Source organism: Callospermophilus lateralis, chromosome 2, assembly GCF_048772815.1.
Source record: "Callospermophilus lateralis isolate mCalLat2 chromosome 2, mCalLat2.hap1, whole genome shotgun sequence".
Lineage (NCBI taxonomy): Eukaryota > Metazoa > Chordata > Mammalia > Rodentia > Sciuridae > Callospermophilus > Callospermophilus lateralis.
Window position 1 is genome coordinate 168992356 of NC_135306.1, and position 21533 is coordinate 169013888.

The 21533-nt window shown below is 45.5% G+C and overlaps 1 protein-coding gene across 2 annotated transcripts in view; it reads left to right on the plus strand.

The window, feature by feature from the left end:
• Nucleotides 1–3997: 3997 nt before the first annotated feature.
• The window catches only part of Nav2 (neuron navigator 2), a 260239-nt gene continuing 242703 nt past the window's right edge, over nt 3998–21533 (plus strand). For both annotated transcript variants that reach the window (XR_013090419.1, XM_076846985.1), the window contains exons 1-2: nt 3998–4020; nt 13995–14047. Coding sequence is in view for 1 of the 2 variants with exons in the window: in XM_076846985.1 (XP_076703100.1) it covers nt 14045–14047 (3 nt within the window). In the remaining variant the exon portion in view is untranslated. The remainder of the gene's footprint in view (nt 4021–13994; nt 14048–21533) is intronic.

A 21533-nucleotide genomic window follows, 5' to 3' on the forward strand; every position in this document is an offset into this window, starting at 1 on the left:
CTGGATTAAGGATTCACTGAGAGCTCACATTATTTAAGTCGCATATGTAATCAATTTCCCAAGATTTACCCTTTTCCTCCCTGTTCATCTCATCCTGGTAGCCACTTGCTACCCTCCTGCCACACACCAGCTTCCCTGGGAGGCTCTGCCAGGCATGCAGAGGTGGTCGAGGCAGGTCTGATACTCACCTCTGGTGGTGGGAGTAAGAAGTTGGTGCCAAAATTTGAGTTCTGTATAAGCTGCACATCATATGCAATCAAGGATTTGATCTGGAAACTAAGGATGACTTCATAGAGGGACAGGTATTGGAGTAGAACCCTGAGGGCAGCCCCAGGCAGGACACTCAGGTGGAGAGAGTAACTGCGGTTCAGAGACAGGGAAGGGTGAGGTTGACCCATTTTTCTAAGGGTAATCACAATTACTACTGCTGAGCATCTGGGATGTATAGACATGTTATCTTATCTTGTCCTTAGAACATGGGCAGGCAAACTTTTTCTGGGAAGAGTTGTATACTAAGTGTATGAGGTTTTGTGGGCCAAAGGTCTTTCTTTCAGAGCTGCTCCACCTTGCTCTGGAAGCATGCAAGCAGCTGGACACCACAAGTGGATGTGGATGTGTCACATGGAACTTTGTTTACACAAACAGGTGGTCAGCTGGCATTAGCCCAGCTCACAGTTTGACAGCCCCTACCTAGTAATAGATTTGTTGTAATCCCCAATTTATGGAGGATGAGACTAAGGAACAGAAAGACTATTACAAATGAATATGCCCAGGGCCAAGGAAGGATCAACTGAACTTGGTCATATTCCAAAGACTGTTCTTATCTTCTGTACCCACTGTCTCCCCTGCAAGGGGTGGGTGCATTCAGCGAGGAGTGGATGGAGGCCAGTGTAACAAGTTTGCCTTTAATTCAGGGGGTGGTGGGGAGCCATTGAGGATTGTTTGAGCAGGCAATTAGATTAGCTCTGAGGTCGGGGAAGATGAATTTGGCAGGGGTGTTTAGCTAGATTACAGTTGAGACAGGAATTCTTGTTTTGGAAAAGGCTAAAGTCACTTGGGCTGAGCCATTTCCATCCACTTTAGCCTTGCCTGACACCTGCATGGCCTGTGCATGGCTGCACAATGTGTGTGTGTGTGTGTGTGTGTGTGTGTGTGTGAGCGCACGCGCACGTGTGCACATAAGTCTGGGTGTACTTGTTGAAAGAAGTTGGCTTCACCATTCCAGCTGGACTGTGCAAGCTCACATGGAGGGCTGGTTGTAGAGGCAGCATGTCTATCTCAAAGACCCTTAATCACCTAGGAAGGAATTAGTACTGTGCCTTGGCTTGGGGTGCTCAGCAGTGTCCTTGCTGAGCTCCGCTGCTCACTGGGCTATGCTCTTGGTGCACATGACTTTAGCCTTTGGCTTGTCCTCTCGGTCCCTGCCACTGGCTGGTAAGACTACTCTGGAGTTTGAGAGAGGAGCAAGAGTGCCTCCCTTCCTGGTTCGCAAGAAAGGCTTGCCCTGTGGCTTTGGCTCTGCTTTTCTTTTACACTCTGCCATACTTTATAGTTCCAGATGGGGAGTATTCCAAACTCTAGAAATTTTGCTGTGAGTAGGAGAAGAAATTCCAGATCGCATGTATCCTGGAGGTTCAGGGTAGAGGCTGTGGCTTGTTTTGTTGTAGCCCATTTTATGGTGCTGGTTGTAAAAATTTGAATATTCACTTACTTATTGACTGTATTTCAGCATGTGGCAAATTCTGGGTCCTTGCCTATATATCTCATTTCTTCTTCATAGCAGCCCACTGATGGTAGGCGCTGCCGTCAAAATCTTGCAAATGAGGACGAGGTAGCCAAAGGGCACAAAGGTGACAGGAGCACAGCAGCTAAGATTCAGAGCAAGTCCAGGGTCCTCCTCTGCCACCCTCCTCCACTGTCTCTACTTACTGAGTCCCAGTGGGTCAGGCTAGGGGCTTCCATATGGTCACTCACTGGGTCTCCACTGCCACAAGGATGCCTGTTTTACAGGTGAATAAACTGAAGTCCATAAAAGTTGGGGACTTACCAAGGACATTCAGATAACAAGGTTTGGGTTTTGATTTTTTTATTGTAATTCTTTCAGTGAGAGCATAATTGAATAAAGGGTGAGCCTATGTTTAGTAGGGGTGGTGTATTGGGGATTGAACCCAGGGGTGCTTTACCACTGAGCTACATCCCCAGTTTTTTGTTTGTTTGTTTTTGAGACAGGGTCTTGCTAAAGTGCAGAGTCTGGCCTTGAACTTGTGATCCTCTTGCCTCAGCCTCCTGAGTTGCTGGGATTACAGGTGTGAGCTACTCTGCCCAACTTTGTGTTTATATTTTAATAAACTTATAAACTATGATTATCTCCCAAGTTATACGGACCAGTGGGGTGCTGTTGCTTTGCAGGAGCACATTGCTTCTTGGACCAGGTTTGATCCCAGGAAGGGACCTGTGACCTTTTAAGGACAAAGAACCACAAAGTAGGGAATGAACAAAACCACCTTTCCTGTGAACCCTTCTACCCAGAGGAGACTCCAAGTTGCAGAAATGCAGAACATCTAAGGAATCCTAGAATAAGTTAGCCAGGGGCTGAACCTGGCTCTGCCACTTACTATGACCTGGAACCCAGGTAGAGTAGTCAGAGGTGCTGCGTCTCTAGAAGGACCTGGCTCCTGACCCCATTCCAGGAGCCTTCAGGGCAGCACCCCATTGTGTTAGATGACCCTTGCAAGAAAGGAGACCGGGAAAGAAGAGGGCAAAGGTGAAGCGTCTGCTACTCTGTGAGTCACATGGATACTCATAGCAGGCCAGCTGGTGGAGGGAGAAGCAATATCTCGTCATTGTGGAGAAGACATCATATGGATTTGTATGCTTATGACCACTTAACAGGGGGACAGTTGTCCGAGAGATCATTTGTTCTTGTCGCTGGGACAGGTGTGGCCGTGCAAGAGTATCTATCTGCAGGCATACTCCCATCTCCCTTTATGAGCTCTCCAATCTGTACATGGAACTTAGCACTCAAAATCATGGGGTGCTGTTTTGTTTTGTGCTTTGTTAGCTGGGGGGAAACTTTCCAGGTGAGGCTTTTCTTGTGTTTGCTGGACTGCCTCGAAGAAAATATTGTTTTGCTCTGATGATTCTGTGACCAAGAAGAGCAGGTCTGATGCACCCCCTACAGGGCCTGCTCTCCCGACTCCACGGGTGACCCAGCTTTTGCCTTCCAGGGTGCTGCGCACACTGATCTTGTGTTTAAAGATGTTGGAATTTGCTGGGGTTTTGTCCACAGAATCCCAACAGTGAAAACGATGCCTGGCTTTTAAATTAAACTGATTAAATTTGAGATTATGGTGAGGCCACAAATAACTCCACTCATACAGAGTAATTGAAGGGTCTGTGTTTTCGTACTTGGCTTCTTTACAAGGGACCCAGGCTCCTGAGAACTGGGCTGACTCAATAGCCCTCGTTACCCTGAAAGGGCCTGTTAAAAGATGCCCGTTGGGTGGTAACCTCCCCATACGTTTTCTCCATGAAGAGAAAAAGATGAGAAGGGGTGGGGGCGACTTCGCTTGTATTTAGAGCCACAGCCTCTCAAAGCCGTCTGGAGCAGACTGTTTAGTTCCTTGTCCCCTGTCCCATTCAGGCCTCTGCATGTTTTGAAGCTTTCTTTAGCTTTTCCCCAAGCCTTGATGGCAGATCTCTCAATAGGCGACAGCCCAGCCGTGGTGAGCTGAATGCTTGGTCGGCACAATGCACTGAATTTTAATGGTGCAGGCTGGCCCCGAGAGCTGCCGGCGGGCTGGTGGCTGCTGCGCCCAAGCAAGCAGTGGCCCAGCTGCTGCCTCAGACCCTGCGATGTGCTCCGACTGGATTCCTCAAGTTGCCTGTTTGCTTTTTTGCAGATCTACACGGACTGGGCCAATCATTATCTGGCCAAATCCGGCCACAAACGTCTCATCAAGGATCTCCAGCAAGATGTGACCGATGGCGTCCTCCTGGCCCAGGTCATCCAGGTCGTGGGTAAGAGCGTATTCGTTCGTCCTTGGGTTTCCATGAGTTACCACGGAGCCAGCCAGGAGGGCTTGCATGGGCCGAGGAGAGATTTATTTGATTCCACCCATTGCCCGGGTTGCGTGGGGACCAGCTTGCTGTTCCTGTAGGAGCACACACAACTAACTCACCTGGATCCTCTTAGAGGAAGATTGCCCAGGGCCAGAGGTGGTTGACGGGGTGCTCTCTCTCTTCCTGTTCCTGCAACATTTCTGGTTCTCGTATATGGTACTTTTTGTGTGGATGACTCTGGAAATAATAAAAACAAAACAAAAACCTGACAGGGGGCTAGTTTAATCCTGTGATTAGGTATGAGAAATCAAAGGCTAAAACTCCAGAGAGGGTTGGTCAGTTCTGGTTTTAACACGATGGGAAGGGAACTTGAGAAACGGAATTTTTAATGTCTTAGCCACGAGCTGGGAGGAGAGTCCTTCCAGGGCAGGCAGGCGGTGGATGTTGGCGACAGCTTTGCCTTGAATCTCGGGCCCCGTGGTCCTGCCTGAGAGCTCAGAGCAGCCTGAGGAGGCGGGAGGTCAATTAGACAGCATTAGGCTGATTGTTGTCGCTGGCAGCCTTGGCAGCCGACTGATGCCAAGGGAGAAGTCACAGGGAAAGGACAGAAGCCCTGGCCCCACTAGCATGTGTCGTTGTGGAAAAGCTGCTTTTCCTTCAAGTGGGAGCAGGAGCCTTCCACAGCGGTGGCTGGGCTCGGGTCCGTGGAAAGCATACCTGGACACACAGACATCTTGCCTGGGCTGAAATGTGGGGACCGTCACGGCTGCTCAGAGACGAGGAAGTTTCCCTGCTGCGTCAAGGTTGATGTCCTGAGCCTAGCTGCCATTGTTCCTCTTTCCCTTTCTCTGCTCTTTATTCCCCGCCTCTGTGTTAGTTTTCTTTTGCTGTATAACAAATGTAGCAGCTTAAAACCACCCATCTTTATTCTCCCTTGGTGTAGGTGCATCCAGAGTCCAGGCAGGGCTCAGAGGGCCTCTGCACACTGTAGTCAGGGTGTCCTGGGGCTGTATTCTCATCTGGGTCTCTGACCATGGAGGGTTTTCATTTTGGCTCACTTGGGTGAGGTAGAATCCATTTCTTGCAGTTCCAGGACTGTGGATCCTGGTTGCTCACTGGCTGCCAGCTGAAGCAACCCTCACCTCCTACAAACTGCTCAGCTCCTTGCTACACAGACCACTGGCTTCTTCAGTGCCAACAAAGGAGAACTTTCTGGAGAAAGCATGCTAGCAGAATAAACTTACATAGAATGTAGCATAATTGTGGGAGCAACAAGTCCAAGGTCCTGCCCATGCTCAGAGGGATGGGATTGTTCCAGGGCAAGGATACCAGAGTGTGGGCATCATGGGAAGCCACCTAAAGTCTGCCTGCCACACTTCTCTTCTTAGAATGTCTCCCCTTCCTCCTGCTTTTCATTGTCATTTGTACCAAGTTCTTTTCAAACATTCCGTCCTCCCTCAACATTCCTGTGCAGGAGGTGTTGTTCCCATTTTGCAGGTGCAGGAATTGAGGCCCAGCAAGGCTGAGTAGTGCAATATATCAGGATTCTGTGTGGGAGTCCTAATTGGGGTGGTGTGCTTCTTTAAAAGCTTCAGTTCATTGCTTTGCAGCTTTACACCACATCTCAACTCACAGATGCTGACCCTAGCACAGGGCTCTGTCTTCCTTCACTTTAGTAGCCATTTATTAAGTAGCTACTGTGTGCTTCTTTCTAGGAATAAAGAGATGAATGCACAGGGTTCAGAACCTTGGAAGAAAGGGTACTGTCTTCTCGTCAGGGTCTTTCTTCATGAAAGGTGTGAGTTACGTCTGAGGTGGGATTTAGACTCTGTCTCAGCATGCTGACGCTAGGCACGTGGCCTACTTGGTAGTCTCAGTGTTATACTGAGTTGTTTCTACTGGGAATCTCCCCAGGTTTCAGCACAGGCAGCAGGAGAGAAAGGATCTTACTGAGAGGCCTTGCTCTCATCCCAACTCCAACCCTCCCGACTGTGGGACCTCAGAATGGCCACTTTGTCTCTGCTGCCTGTTTCACTATCTTTGAAATTGGGGACAGTCACATTTGTTTTTTCTGATCTTATGACCATCTTATGAAATTCAAGTTTGGCATCAAATATAAGATATGTTTGGAAATTATAAAGTGCTCCTGGAAAGCAGCTGTCTAGAAAGTTATGTATATGATGCTGAGGTCTCAATATGAGTGTTTGGTATATCAGGATAGATTAGTCATGTCTTTCATGGGCTCAGAATAGGCAAACAGTAGTGTGTATATTGTGAATTTACTAAATAGTACAATGAAGATGTAAAATAACACATTTTTTTTTTTTTTATCATTGCTTCAGAGCCTTCTTTTCTGAAATCTATGAGTTGAAATTCCCTAGGCAGTGGCTTCTTTGAGTCTGAGCTACTGATCTATGGTTCCTGAGGCTCAGGTTAGTATGAGTAGATAGCCCTTAACTAAATGCTTGGGACCAGAGTATCTTTAATTTCAGAATCTTTTGGATTTTGAAATATTTGCATATGTATAAAATGAGATATTGGGAATGCTAGAGTCTAAACATAAAATTCCTCTATATTTAATATATATACTTTATACACATAGCCCAAAGGTAACTTTTTAAATAACTGTGGCCATGAAATGAATGTTTCATGGTGTGAAATTTTCCACTTGTGACATCAAGTTGGTGCTAAAAAAATTTCTTATTTGGAGTATATTTCAGATCTTTAAATTTGGGATAATTATGCTTTACCAGCAGCTCCAGCTGTACTTCAGGCCACCACATTGCTTTACCTTCAGAAGAGGATCACTCTGACCAAGTAAGGCCAGGTGTAAGCACGTGACCCTTCCCCTGCTGCATACCCTCTGCTATGTGTGGCAAGCAGAGGCCCAGAAGATGGGAGCCAAGAAGGCAGCAGACCTTTCCTAGACTGTCTGTGAGCCAGGCCAGAGCATTTCATCCTAGAGTATCTTGTGATACAGATCCCTGGCAGGGTGGAGTGGGGTGTATTTTCTGATCAGGAGGCTGAGCTGTTGAGCATTTATGCTTTTTAATGTTGAAGTCACTGCTTTCCCTTTACACATAAACCCATGAAAGGAAAATCGGAAAAGATAATTTGTATGTGTGCATGTATTTAATATACACATGTGTATATTAAATAAAAGTTTCCAAGAACTGGAGCCTCACTGATTCCGTCTTGCATTGTGCAGAATTCTGATAGTTGTGCTTATTCTTTGGCTGCTGAGCTCCTACTTACTGAAAAGTCATTTTCTCTTTGATACCTTTCCTGGCTCCCTAGGCATAGGTGGAGGGACCTCCCCATTATCCCACTGCCTGTGGTCTTGGGCCAGGGTCCTTTCTAGGCCAGGCTCTGAGTTGTTTCCTTTCCGGGTTCAGCACTTAGGATGTTGGCATGAAGTGATGTTTTGGAAAAGTTGAGAGGATTAGGAATAAGAATTGTATTTACCATAAGCCTGGGTTGGATCATTTCCGGAGGTGGCCTGAATGTTTCCCCTTGTTATTGTTTAGTATTCCTCTAAATTGTATCACACCTCCTTTCCAGTATTCTCACCTGTCAGGTTTGGAAGGGACTTTGAAAACCCCAACCAGGTACATAAATCACTTCTATGAAAACTGGTCACCAGCCTCTTCAGTTACTGTAATGAATGGACAGCTTATCACCCTCCAGGTAGCTCCTTGTAATGATGGACAGGTGGAATCCTTCAAAAGCTCCTATTCTAGTCCCTTTGGGCTGCTATAACAAAATTCCATAGACTTTTAGAAACTATATAGAAATTTATATAGTTTGGAAGGCTGGAAAGTCCAAGATTGAGGTGCCAGCTGGTTTTGGAATCTGAGGGTGCATGTGCATTTCTTCTTTATATATGACTGGCTTCTCACTGTGCCCTTGCATGGTGGAAGTGGATGAGGAATCTCCAGAGACTCTTTTATAAAGACTCTAATCCCATTCATGAGGACTTTGTCTTCATGGTCACATTTCCTCCCAAAGGCTCCACCTTCAAATACCATTTCTGCCTCACCCTGGGAATCAGGTTTCAATATGTGATTGGGAGGATACTTAGATATTTAGACCATCATAGCTCTTCTTTCATCAAGTCAAAGTCTATACCCTTTAGTAGTATCTGAGTTCTGCTTTCTAGGGCTACAAAGGACAATCTATTCTGGGGCCTTCAAAATAAATTAAGAACCGTAGGGAATTAAAATCACTGAATAAAAGGGAAATCAAAGGGAGCTCTGTACAGGAAAAGGACCTGTGACTGGGAGAAGGAGAGGGAGGAGGGAAGCACTGGAGAGTAATTTCGGCCAAATTATGTTGTTATTTGTACGCATGAATGGATATGTAACAAGAAGTCTCCCTTCATTATGTACAATTATAAGGCACCAATAAAAATACAGAAAGAAAAAAAGTCATTGAATAAAATATGAACCCACAAATCTGTACTATGAATAAACAGGTAAATTTAAAAATAAGTACACCATTGGAGGAGAAGAGGGGGTTATAGACTGAGGGGAAATGTGGAGGGAGTTCAGTCATCATGGTGAAGATCCCTTATGTCAAAAGACATCAAAGGAAGCTGAAGTCTGGAGGAGAAAGTTGATGGGAGCAGGATATTTGCATGGTCTAAGAATTTCTCTCCACAGATGGCTTGATAGTTGCAAGGGGAAGTCTAGTAACCATTAAGGGGAATATCCAGGCCACATCCAGGTGATCCAAACTCCATCACTGGTTGGGATGGATAGGTCAGGTCCTTCCTGACCTCAGACCCTTAGCACATGTAGCTTAGTTTGTACTCCAGTCAGAAATGGAGAACTAAGACTAATCGTGAGGAATCTCAGAGAAGCCGGATTGTGGAACATTCCATTAAAACAGCAGCAACAACAAAACTGGTCTGTATTCTTTAAAAGCATCAGTGTCTATAAAAGACAGAGTCTGGGAAGCTATTCCAGAATAAAGGAGACTAAAGAGACGTGACAACTAAAGGCACTGTGTGATCCTAGACTGCATCCTGTTCAGAGGAATAAAATGCTCTAAAGGACATTTTTTAGTTAGTTGACAAAATTGGAATATTGGCATAGCATCAATGTTAAATGTTTTGAATTTTGCAGTTGTACCAGGGAAGAGAATATACTTATTATGCTTTGGAAATATATACTGAACTATAAAGGGGAAAAGGACATGATCTATGTAGCTTACTCCAACATGATTCAGAAAAAAAAATGAAAAAGAAAAAAATGAAAACACACAACTTGTACCTACATAGAGAAAGAGGAAGGGAAGAAGAGGGAATGGACCAAGATATGTGGGGATTCTCTATATTATTCCTATAACTTTTCTCTAAGTCAGTGAAATTCTTTCAAAATAAAAAGTTGAAAAGAAAACGTTTTTCTTCTAAATGAAGCCCAGCAAAACTCATAGGTTGCAAGTGGTCCCTTTTAAGGGACAAACTCTTGCTAGCCCTGGGAGAAGTGCAGTGTACAGTGTGAAGGATGCAAGGTGCTAAGAGACCTTGGTGGAGTGATGGGGTGGGGAGGGTGGAAATCAGGAAGAGTTTCCCCAAGGAGTTAACCTGGAGCCAAGACCTCAAACTTAAGCAGCAGTCAGGTAGGAGAAGCTGGCAGGAAAGCCACGCCTGGTGAAGGAGACTGTGTGCAGACAGGCTGGAGGTACGAGACGAAAGTCAGGCAGAGTCGCCAGGGACAGGGCAGCCAAGTCTGGCCTCTAGCCTGAGAGGCAGGTTGGTTTCCAGACTGGGAAGTGCATCAGAATGTGACTTTAAGGTGAGCCTTAATTGCTTTTGCCACAGGCTGCTCATGTCTTCATCTCTCCCAGACACCATTCAGCCGGCTTCCCAGCCCCTTTTCCTAGAGTAGGGATGTTAGGGCCACACTTCTCCATGGCTGTTTCTGCCATTTGGTAGGAAATAGGCCTTTTGCTGCTGTCTGTGAACAGTCTTCCTTTGCTGGCTGAGGGCTGGTCTCTCTGTTCCGCCTCTTATTAGCGTGATTATCTTCTTGAGTCCTCAGCTGCCCGAGGCCCTTCGGTTTTCTGCCAAGCCATCACCATGTCATCCCTCTGAGTTAAAGGAAGGTTCCCAAGACCAGGGTCAGCAGTGCAAATAGAGAGAGGGGGAGACACTGCTCCCTTTCTGCTCTCATTTCTGTCACTCAGGGTTAGTGGGAGGGAAGGAGAGAGAGAGGGAAGAAAAAGAATGAACTAAGAGTGAGCAGAGGGGGCAGGGAGACTTAGCTTTAGAGCAAATAGCTGCTTCTTTTCCACCATTTTCTGCACAAAATGTCTGAAAATTCAGACAGCATGTGGGATTGTACCTTTTTTCATCCCACTACCACTCTGTTACCTTGGATAAGTCATTTGCCCTTCTAGGCAGGCAGTCTCTCCCTTTGGCTGGGCTGCCAACATCCAGGAGTGGTCAAGACATAGATGTGCAGGGCGTTAAAATGCTCTGCATCCTTTAGAGGTCTTTCAGAAGATCATGAGCTTGATGCCACAGCTCTTATTGAAGGAATGCATCAATGCTTTCCAAACCCTAGCTTGTCACCTCGTGTGCAGAGAAGTCACTGCATCCGTGGGACTAAGAATGTCTTCAACAGGCTGGGACAGAGAAATTACCTTGAGCTCTGAGAAGTGCCAGTTTTGATTATAGTTGAGGACTCTGGAGACAAATATCTCTGCTTTTTTGTTTATCTGCTTTTGGATTCCAGCCAAAGACCCTCTACCCTGAGCTTAAAAATTTGGCTCTGAAGATTCAGCTCTTCCTTCTTACCAACAGATCAGAGCTGCTGTTAGCATCTAAGGATTTATGGCAACCATAAGCATTCTTGGGAATTTAAGTAAAGGAGAAATATTTAAATTATGTGAAACTGGAAACTAGGAGACCCAAGTATTTATTTTGCATTTTTTATTAAGCATTTAGTTTGAGTGTGAATTAGCCATTTGATTTCTGCCTTCCAGGGTCCTCTTTGGCATGGTCATAAATAGGCTCCATCTCATCTGTTTATTTTGACTGTTGTGAATTGGCAACATTAGTTCATAGGAGCTGTGATATTTGAATTCACGGAGCACCTGACTGGGTTTGGGTGACAAGCCATGAAAAAGGAATTAGAGGAGTAATTGGACCAAGCTCTTTGGTTTCAGTTATTCAAATGGTCTATCAAGAATCTTTAAATTTTCCCAAATGACTTATTAGTATCACAGTTATCCATCCTTCACTTTAATGAGCACTAATGACCTAATGCTGAACTGGGTTATCGATCAGAGTCCAATGACTTATGACTTTGTTCATCATGAGTATCCAGTTAGAAGATACCTTGAGTGTTAACTGTCAAGAACCTACATATTTATTCTCTGCAATGTTGAGTATCAAATGCCCAGGTCAGAGTTCACGGCTGCCATCATTTTCCGTATATATGAAGGAGTGCCATTTGTCAAGGGGATGCATTTTTTCAGTGTTCAGAAGTTACATCTATATTTACAAGTGAAAGAACACTGCCACAAAATGGGCAAGAAAACCTTAATTCTTTGAAATCTCCAGGATATTTAATTCCTTAACTCCACTCAACAAATATTTATTGAGTGGCTACTATCCCAGGCACTGTCCTAAGATCTGGGGTTGCAGTAGGAAACAAAGCAGATTAAAAAACAAACAAACAAACAACAACAACAACAAAAAAAAAAACACAAAAAACCTCTGTTCCTATGGAATTTATATGCTGGCAGTATATTCTGGCTAACTGTATTTTCTGGTGAACTAAAGAACAAATGTCCATGAGTCCTTCCATTCATTGGCCATCTTGCTATTTTTTTCTTTTTTTTTTTTTACTTTTCATTATTTCCTAGTGCTGGGGATGGAACCCAGGGTCTTGTGAATGCTGGACCAAGTGCTCTACCACTGAGCTCTTCCCCCAGTCCTTTGGGCATCTTTTATGTACTATGTGTGGCACCTCTTTGGGAATTAATGCTTCTAAAATTCCTCTCCCAATGTTTTTATGTTAGGCAGAGCTGAGAACATTCAGCTGAATCTCTGAAGATTGGACGTCCCCAGTTAGGTCACAAATGCAAACATCTAATACTTTTGGCTGGTGCTAAAGAAAATGTAGATCAGGCTGAATCTATACTAATCTGGCTGTCTCACAGCAGCGAGATTTGTGAGCAATTTCCTGCTGCTAGCTTTCATTCTGAGTTTGTGCATCTCTCTCAAACTAGAAATACTTGAACCCAAAAATGAACCCAACTTGAGATAATAGCAATCTATATTTAGGCTCAGATGTTCTAAAATTTGGAAGGCGTGGAATTCTTTGATTCTGTATCCTTTCAGACAGTTGTTAATGCTTTTTCTCTTCATGAAAGTTTTAGCCATCATATTATGATGTGATGTGGGGATTCAATTTTGCAAGCAGTTATTGAGCTCTCATGGTACAAATGTGAAAAATAAACTTGATACATCTGCCAGTCTCTCACCTCCTGGGTAGGGGTGTTACATGGTAGATGGTTGAGAGGACATCGGAGGCAGAGGCAGAGGCAGGGTGCTGTGAGGCAGAGACCTGAGTGGCTCTACCCTTCTGTGGTGTGAGGGCATGGGACATAGGGATCTGGGGTTGGAAAGGGAACTTATAAAAGCTTCAGAGGAAGTCAATCTTCAGTTCTTTACTGTGTGGAGTTTTGGCTTGACCCACATGCTGACCTCAAAAGGAAAAATTTATGTTATGTTTTATGTAGGTGGTAAGAATATGTATTGAGCTGGGCGTAGTGGTGCGTGCCTTTATTCCCAGCAGCTTGGGAGGCTGAGGTAGAAGGAGTTTAAAGATAGTTTCAGCAACTTAGTAAGGCCCTAAACAACTCAGTGAGACCCTATCTCTAAATAAAATATTAAAAAGTGCTGGGGATTTGGTTCAGTGGTCAGGTGCCCCTGGGTTTAATGCCTAGTACCAAAAATAAAATAAAATAAAATACATACATAGACACACACACACACACACACACACACACACACACACATATATTTGGGTTAAGTTTGAGTGACATGGCTGTGATCACATGGCCGCTGAGCTCTGGAACTGGGATTCACTTCCCATCTCTGCCTCCAGAGCCGGCCCTCTCACTGCTGTGCACACTGCCTCTCCTGTGTGTTGCATTCTCAAACTTAGCCTCTCTGTGGATATCTCAGGCTGTGTCTTGCCAGGGATTCCTCCATACTGAGCAGGGCCTGTGTTCACTAGGGGAAGCCGAGCCATTCCTCTTTGTCAGCTTTTGTTTTCCTGTTCATTCAGTGCAACCTCTTTCTTTCACCTCTCCTTTAGTAACTAGGTGCTATTTTGACTTCAAGAGTGTGTGCTCACTGATCTAATTTCGGCTTGCCTTGGTCAAGCCATTTTTGAGTCTGATTTTCTCATTTCCCCGTTTGCCCCCACTTGGGGAATAAGTATTAGGACAACAAAATTACAGATGAAAGCTGAAGCTGCTTTCCTCTATGGCATCCATCCCCAGGAGCTGAGTCAAGCTGAACTGATTTCACTCTGAACTGTCCTGTCTTCCGTGGGGAGGTTGCAGTGACTGACATCTGCCTCTCTAAGACCCCAAAGCACAATCACAGCTCATTCTGTTTCCCAGTCTCCAAACACTGTCACGATGCCCCATCGCTGCAAGATTGCCGTCAATGCAGTTGTCTCTGTTTTAAGTGATGACGACCTTGCCCCAGCTGTCCCTGGAGGACTGAGGCTTGATGAGTAAGTCCTGAAACTTGCTGGATGCGTCTCAGTGTTCCACATGCCTGTGTTGATTGGACAGACCCCAGAATGGGCCTCAGGACTTGGTTGGCCTCAAGTGTCCTGACCATCACTACTGGAAGTATCTCTCTGGTGATTATTTATCTTCCTGACTTGTATTTCCTTTTTCAGCAAATGAAAAGATTGAAGACATCAATGGCTGTCCGAAGAACAGATCGCAAATGGTGAGTGGTACATTATTAGTGAGCATTGGTGATATGTTAGCATGTTTTGCCTCTAAATGATACTGACCATTATGGAATGTATTCACCCCAGATGATTTACCCCAGAGGATGACATTAACATACAGACAGCCATTTCCAAGTAGCCATGTCCTGCTTCTTTGACATTTGCTGGCATTTATTAAAAACTAGCTGTGATTGTTATATAGATTGGGAGACAGCGAAAATGAAATATTGTCCTCCCTCTTAGACACAGATTATGCAGGACTGCTGCAAAGATGTACCTGTTTAGAACTTGAGCTGTTTAAGACTCATTCTCCTTCCCCAAAGACCCGTAGCAATTTCCGCTTGAATGCGATGTTGAGGCTCAGATGAAGCAATGGTATCTTACAGATCAGAATCAAGGCATGTGAATATGATTACCTTTAAAGGTTAGAATGGTGTGAAGTCAGAACTGTGACAACAAGTGTGAAATGTTCAGTCATATCTGGATCTTTCTCATTATGACTTTGACAGATGATGTTTTTTGCTGGTGTGATACATTTAAGCTATGATATTATAGTTAAGAAATAACTTTAACATCTGTTCTTTTCTTGTGCTACATATAATCTTTGAATTAAAATCCGTGGTCATTGTTGAGTCCAAAAAGCACTGAATTCTGGTGCTCCAAGTGCTTAGTTTTTCACTTCCAAATACTTTGTCAGCCCAGATATTGACACAAAGAATGTCTGTTGTTGGAATCTGTTAAGAGGATGCCAATAATTGCTTAAAACCTGAAGGTGGCAAGGTATCTGTTTTTTTTTTTTTTTTTTTTTTTTTTTGCTGGACATTCATTGGCTTCCAGAAATTTAAAAAGAGCCTAATTCATTCCTCTAACCTACCCCACCCTTTTTGGGCAGGTCTCATTTCAGGAGATGTCAAAGCCATTCGCATTCCTTGGGTTCACTGGTTAATTTTTTGAATTGTTATCCCAGAGAGTTGGGCAAGTAGGCAACCTTTTCAGACAACCTCTTTCCATACACAAAAGCAGTTGTATTATAGAAGTTCATGGGCAGGGCAAGTCGTTTTCTAGGTTACATTCTGCTCTGAAACAAGTATTTTTTTTCTCTCTTTTTCATTGTCTTTCCTTCCTTCCTTCCTTCCTTTCTTCCTCCTCCCCCTCCTCCTCCTCTTCCTCCTCCTTTCCTCCTCCTCCTCCTCCTCCTCCTCCTCCTCCTCCTCCTCCTCCTCCTCCTCCTCCTTTTTGCTGTTGTTGTTGTTCTATTGGAGGTATTGTTTCTTTTTGTTTGATCCAGAGACCAACCATTTCTTACATAGGAAAGTCCCCAGGCAGGCATCTCATGGCTGCTTTGACTTTTGGAAAAGCTTGGCTGCTATTTTTGCTAGAGCTACTGCAGCTGTCTGGTGTATTAATAATTGAGAAAATTTGGGCAATAGAAGACTTAATTTTAGTGCAAGCATCTTACACATGCAGCAATAGCTTCACATGAAAGAGACACATTATTTCCCTGTAGAAGATACCAGCACTTGTGTCCCAGCCTATTACAATGCACACGTAGAACTGACATTTAAAGGTGGTTAACATTTTATTCTGTTTGGAGCATTTTATATTTTCTGCACCTTCTATTGGAGGAGTGGCTTGCTGTTAAAGTCCACTTTCAAGTGTATAAAATATTGTCATCTTAGATTCTTCCATACAAATTTAGTTCTATATGCAAATATATACTTTATTAATAGTGCTATGGCACCAATGCAGTTTTGTGGTTTTTCCATGACTCTTTCAGCATTTCTCTCTCTCTCTCTCTCTCTCTCTCTCCCCACCCATGTGTGTGTGTATGATGTGTTTTTAGAACACAGGAATATAAAATCCTATAATTGTCAGTGATAATTAGTTCCAGCTTGTGGGCGGGGAGGCAGACACAATTTTGCGGTAAACCTAGCAGAGAATAATTCAGCACACAAGATGTGAGTCCAGAAAATGTAAGAACTTCCACCATAGTCATTCCATTCTGTAGGAATTGAGAGAGATGAGGATAAGGACAACAGGCCCATTGTCCTCTCCCCTCTATCACAAAACAAGGACAAATGCATAAGGCAGAACTCACTGCTTCATGTAGCAGGTGCTCATAGACAGGCATGGGTGTTGCTCTAGCAAGCAGGACACCTGCATGCACACACACATGAGCTCATACAGAGTTCAAGCATTTCTACTCACGGGAAGTGTAATTTGAGAATATGGCACAGCACGTGTGTGTGCCATATTCTCGATTCCTAAGACGTTGATCTTCCCATTAGACTTTATTTAGTGTAACCCAAGGATAAACATTTGCTGTTGTTGTTTGCTAAATATTGCCTATTTGGAGGAGAGCATCATTTTGGTGAAAGAAAGATAAGGCACAATAAGATGAGAACTTGGGGAGCACGTCCTATCGGGAGGGCAGCTACCTCCCCCCAAATGATCAGCATAGAATTGATTGATCACTGCCCAAGAAAACAGACTCACAGTGATTTGAGAGGCTAAGGCAGGACATTGCAAGTTTGAGGTCAGCCTCAGCAGCTTAGCAAGATCCTGTCTCAAAATAAAAAACAAAATGAATGGGAATGTAGCTCAGTGGTAGAGTACCCCTGGGTTCAACCCCAGCACCACCAGCCAAAAAAAAAAAAAAAAAAAAAGATAACTGATAGAACAGTTTCCAGGAGCCTTTAATAATGGAACCAAAGAAAAGCAACTTTGTTTCAGAGCATGTGTCTAATGCATGCGGTTCAAACTTTTAAGGGCCTAATTCATTTCATTAGTAAATTGTGAGAGGAGCCTGAGCTTTGTAGCAGGAGTGAGCACTGGCGGGAGGGTACATTTCCTCCCTGGTTCACTGCTCCTCCCCCACTAGGCTGCCCAGGAGCCCAGTCTTTGCTCTATCCATGCCCGGGCATGCTTTGAGTCCTGTGCTCCTCCCACAGGACAGGGAAGTGAAAGCAGACACAGGAATAGGGCTTGAGAATTGGGGGGGGCAGCTGCCCCTAAACGCAAGGGGCATTGCATTGCATATTGTTAGCCTGTCAGCTGGCAGTCACCAAGTGCCTAGGGATGCCAGGCACTGGGCTATGTCAGGTGAATACATGGGTAACAAGATGTGAATCCTGCCGTTGAGGATTTCACATGAGTGGGCAACAGACCAGAGGACAGTTAGAGCAATAGAATTTTCCAGCTGTGTTTCCAGCACAGACACCTGTATATGGCCTGTTGGGGGCCTCTTCTACCCTAGAACAAGCAGGAGCTTAAGAATAACTTCTAAGGATTGAATCTTGAAAGGAAAGAAGGGTCAGCATAGGGGATGGTGAGTAGAAGAAGATTCCAAGCAGAGATAGTGGGTATGAAACCCACGTCTGCAGACTCTGTTTACCTGAGGATGGCATGGATCCTGCAGAGGGCAGTTTTTTGAACATTTGTTCATTGATCCTTCCAAATTGCCATGAGCTAAATCTGGTGAGGCCCTTTTAGCTTAGCTTCCAGAAATATCAGCCTTTGCCCTACTGTGCTTAGGGTGATGGGTGGGGCATGGAAGAGCCCAGGGTACAACAGACATGACTATCTTCAGGCCTTGGACAAGACCCTGCATTCTTCGTCAGTCCCCAGATTACTGCATCTGGGGGAGCAATCCCCAGTGGATCCCAGGGCAAAGCTTTCTAAAGAAAGAAATCTAAGTCCATCAACTTGTGTGGATGAAAGTTCAACCATGTGATCTGGAAAATAAAAATGCTGCCCAGTTGGAAGTGGTTGTTAATATCTATCATGTCAGCACTGACATTCATTTGCAGGGCTCTTTAAAGCAAGCCCTTTGATGTTCGTGAGTACATTTGGTCCTTTTGATTCTGCTGAAGCTCGGGTGCTGGGTCACAGCATGCTGTCCCCATGTCTCTAACCTGATGCTTATCCATACACATCCATGACCTCTTAGCACCCAGATCTTGGGCCTTGTAAGATGGACCTGGACCGTGACCAGAGAGGGAACGTTAGCAACAGGCTAATGGCCTGAGTCTTTTAATGGAGTCAGTTGCCCTGTTTCAATCTGACTTCCATGCTTTTGGGGCCAAATCCATGAAGATGGAGCTTTAGAAATAACACTCCTCACCCCACCCCTTCTCCCCCATCAAATTTATCCACTTGGCCCTTAAAAAAAAGTTTGTGTGTGTGCGTCAGAGCTGGGTAAAATATTTTGTCTGTGTAATATTGCCATGGCAACCGAGGGGCATCTCTTTGCTTTCGAGTGGTTTGTTCAGCAGAATTGTGTGTTAGTTTAGAAGGAAAAACATTGCCTGGAGCTCAGCCAGGGGGTGCTGGGCAGCCACTGTGGAGCTGCTGCTGGCCTTGAACTCAATGTGCTCTGAGATGCTGGCCATGCTGGCTCACTTTGGAGCCCTGGAATAGCCGTCCACAGGGGACGGTTTTCTTTTTTAATCATTATTATTTTAAGCAGTGTGGCTTTCTGTCCTTGATAGGGGAGGTAAAAAGTTGGGCCTGCTTGCCCTTTCAGCCGAAGGCACTAAGCTTGCCTTCCCCTCCAGTGGGTAGGCGGTGTCAGGCTGGGCCCTCCCACCCCACTCTGCTCTCTGGAGAGTCCTCCTGCCTCTTCCTCCAGTGGACCTAGTGAGAGCCAGCCTGGCCGGGCTTGAGTTCCTTTTCTGCTGCTTTGTTGGTTTGAGCTAATTATTTAACCTCTCGAAGCCTCGGATTTCCTGTTCTATGAAGTGGCAGTGATAAACATACCTCATAAAGTCCTAGGACTAACAAAGTCATAAAAATGATAGTGGATAATAATAATTTAAATGGTAAAATGTAAGTGTTTGCTTTGTGCCAGGTGCTGTTCTGAGTGCTGTACCTGGTTCATTCTCCCAACCGCCCGTTGGGGCAGGTGTTCTCATGCTCCTGGTATATGCTCAGCATTTGATAAATGGCAGTTTGATGCTGCTGCTGCTGATGGTGATGAAGAAATTTGTTTTAGTGGTCCATGTCTTTGAGGGCATTTAACCTTTGGAAATCTAAGGAGAAATACCAGCTCTCTTTTCTCCAAATTGCAATACCCCAGAATTTTGGATAGATCTCGGAGGCCAGCCCACGAACTCCCTGGGGCCCCTTAGAAATTGGGTTCAGTACCTCTGTTGCTTAGAGTCCAGTTCTGTCCTAGCCCTGTCCTTCCAGGGGCCCTGTGGAAATGCCAGCACCTGAGTTCCCAAGGTATCTGCACTTAGACATGAGGAAGGGCAAGGCAGCGGCTTGCAAACTTCTATTCCATGAGCAGAATCCCCCATTTTCCCAAACAAAATTGTATGTGTCCCCACATGTGAAATCAGTAAGAACTGAATTGCAGCTACAAGTGGGAGGAGGTGGCTTAGAACAGAGCCAGCCCTGGGGAGGCAGCACGGTGTCACCCAGGAAGGAACGCCGCAGTGTCTACTCTGGTCCCTCTCGGTGTCTCATAATCTGTGAAAAAGAAAGTCAGATTAGGTCTCCACCCCCCACCCCCATTCTGGAGACAACAAGGCACATGGGCTCTAAAAGCCAGCTGCTTGTGACCAGGGGATGTCCCTTTAAGGTTTCTGGGGACCAGTTCCCAAAACAGGGATAGTAACAACATCTGCCTCACAGTGTCGTTTTAAGGAGTCCATGAGATAATCCACATGAAGTGCTTACATACTGCTGGGCACAGAGTAACACTCAGCAGATGCTAGTTCTAATGATTCTTCAAGGTACTTAAGTTTTCACAGACACAGATATCCCTGGAGAATGGCCAGCTCCACCCCTGGGTGGGACTTTTTAGATAGTGGGGCCAGAGTTTATTTTCATATCCACACTTTTCTGAATGGTAGACTTGGCCTTAAAGAAAAAAACCTCTGTGAGGGATCTGAAAACACAGAGCAGTGTGGTCAGTCACTCCCTGCTCAATTAACAGTCCACTGGGCCTCAGCACTTCCCTTCCTCCTCCAGGGCCCGTGGCCAGAGCCGTACCTCACAGAGCTGGGTGGACCTTCAGTGAGGGGACTTACATTTACGGAGCGCCCTGTCTGCCTGACTGTGCCGGGAGCCCACCGAGGTGTTATGGTTACTCCTCAGAGCTGCCTGGGTATGGGGTGTGGGTATTGTCTGCATTTGCACATGGGGACCGAAGATTTAACAGATTATTTTCGACTCCAGATTATACGCCCATGCAGAGGAAGATTTGGAGCTCGAACCCGAGTCTGTACAGTTTTAGGGACTGTAGTGCTCCCTGCTGAGGGGCATATAAAAATAGTGTCCTTCTCACCAGTCTTGCTGTCCTTGTTTGTCTTCTGTGAAAGCAGCAAAAGCAGCCAGGCCTAGCTGAGAGCAAGAAGGGAGGGACCGGATATTTCTGGGAAGGGCCTGAGTTGACCTGCCAGTGGGAACTCAAGTGCTGCCACAGGGCAGGTGGCTCCTAGCGAAAGGCAGCCTCTTGCAGTGGCCTCCGAGAGCCCTGGCGCCAGGTTCCTCTGTCCTTGTTCACCACACAGCCTCCTGGGCCAGGGAAGGCCATCTGCAAGGGGATCAGTTTGCCAGGCCCAGTGACCTTGGGCCCTCCCAACAGCTGCCCGAAAACCGGCCACATGCCTGGGGAGTGTGAGAGCTCCGTGGGCAGCTGAGATGCCTCTGCCCTGGCCCCTAGGCCTATTTTTACATAGCACCAAGGGCACACACGTGTTGCAGAACTAAGAAGGAATGAAGACAAGTCCTGGGGCCACATAAAATTTAAAATGAAGTGAGAAGTGTCTGGGCCAGGAGATGCCGGGAGCATCCACTGCTTTCCATCTAGAGCGGTCCAACCAATATTCTGGCCATCATTGTCTTTCAAAAGTGTTGCCACCTGCACCACTTTTTCTGTTTCTCTCGTAGTAGTTGCCCCTCTATTTAAAACTACCATTGCCCCCCAACTCCTTCTCCAGGCCCTTGAGCACAGACTCGAGGGTCCATCAAGATCCCGTTACTCCCCTCTCTTGATACTTGGCACTCAGCCTTCGTACCCCAGCCAGGCTGAACACCTCGCCATGTACAAAGGAGGCTGTGACTCGGAGTCCTGTGCACTTTGATGTGTGTTGTCCAACCTCCCAGGAGTGACCTCCTGCTTACCCCCTCCTTGGCAGTGCCGCCAGGTCAGCTGTTTCCTCAAGGAAGTGACCTAATTAGGTGTCTATCATTTTCTGCATCCCCAAGTGTCCTGTGTCTACCTTTAGCATAACATTCACCCTCATAATTGTCTCTTGTCTTGAAGGGAGATACTACGCCTTGCGCCTGAGCACCTGTCACTGAGATGACTGACCTACAACTGTTTTTTTGGAAATGTCAGATGGATAGATGGATAGACCATGGTGGGAGCTGACTTGAACATGTTTGCGGCTGGAGGATTCAAACATATCTTCACTCTGATTTCATTATCTGAAGTGATTTGGGGACTGGGTATTAGCTAGGAAGTTCTTTATA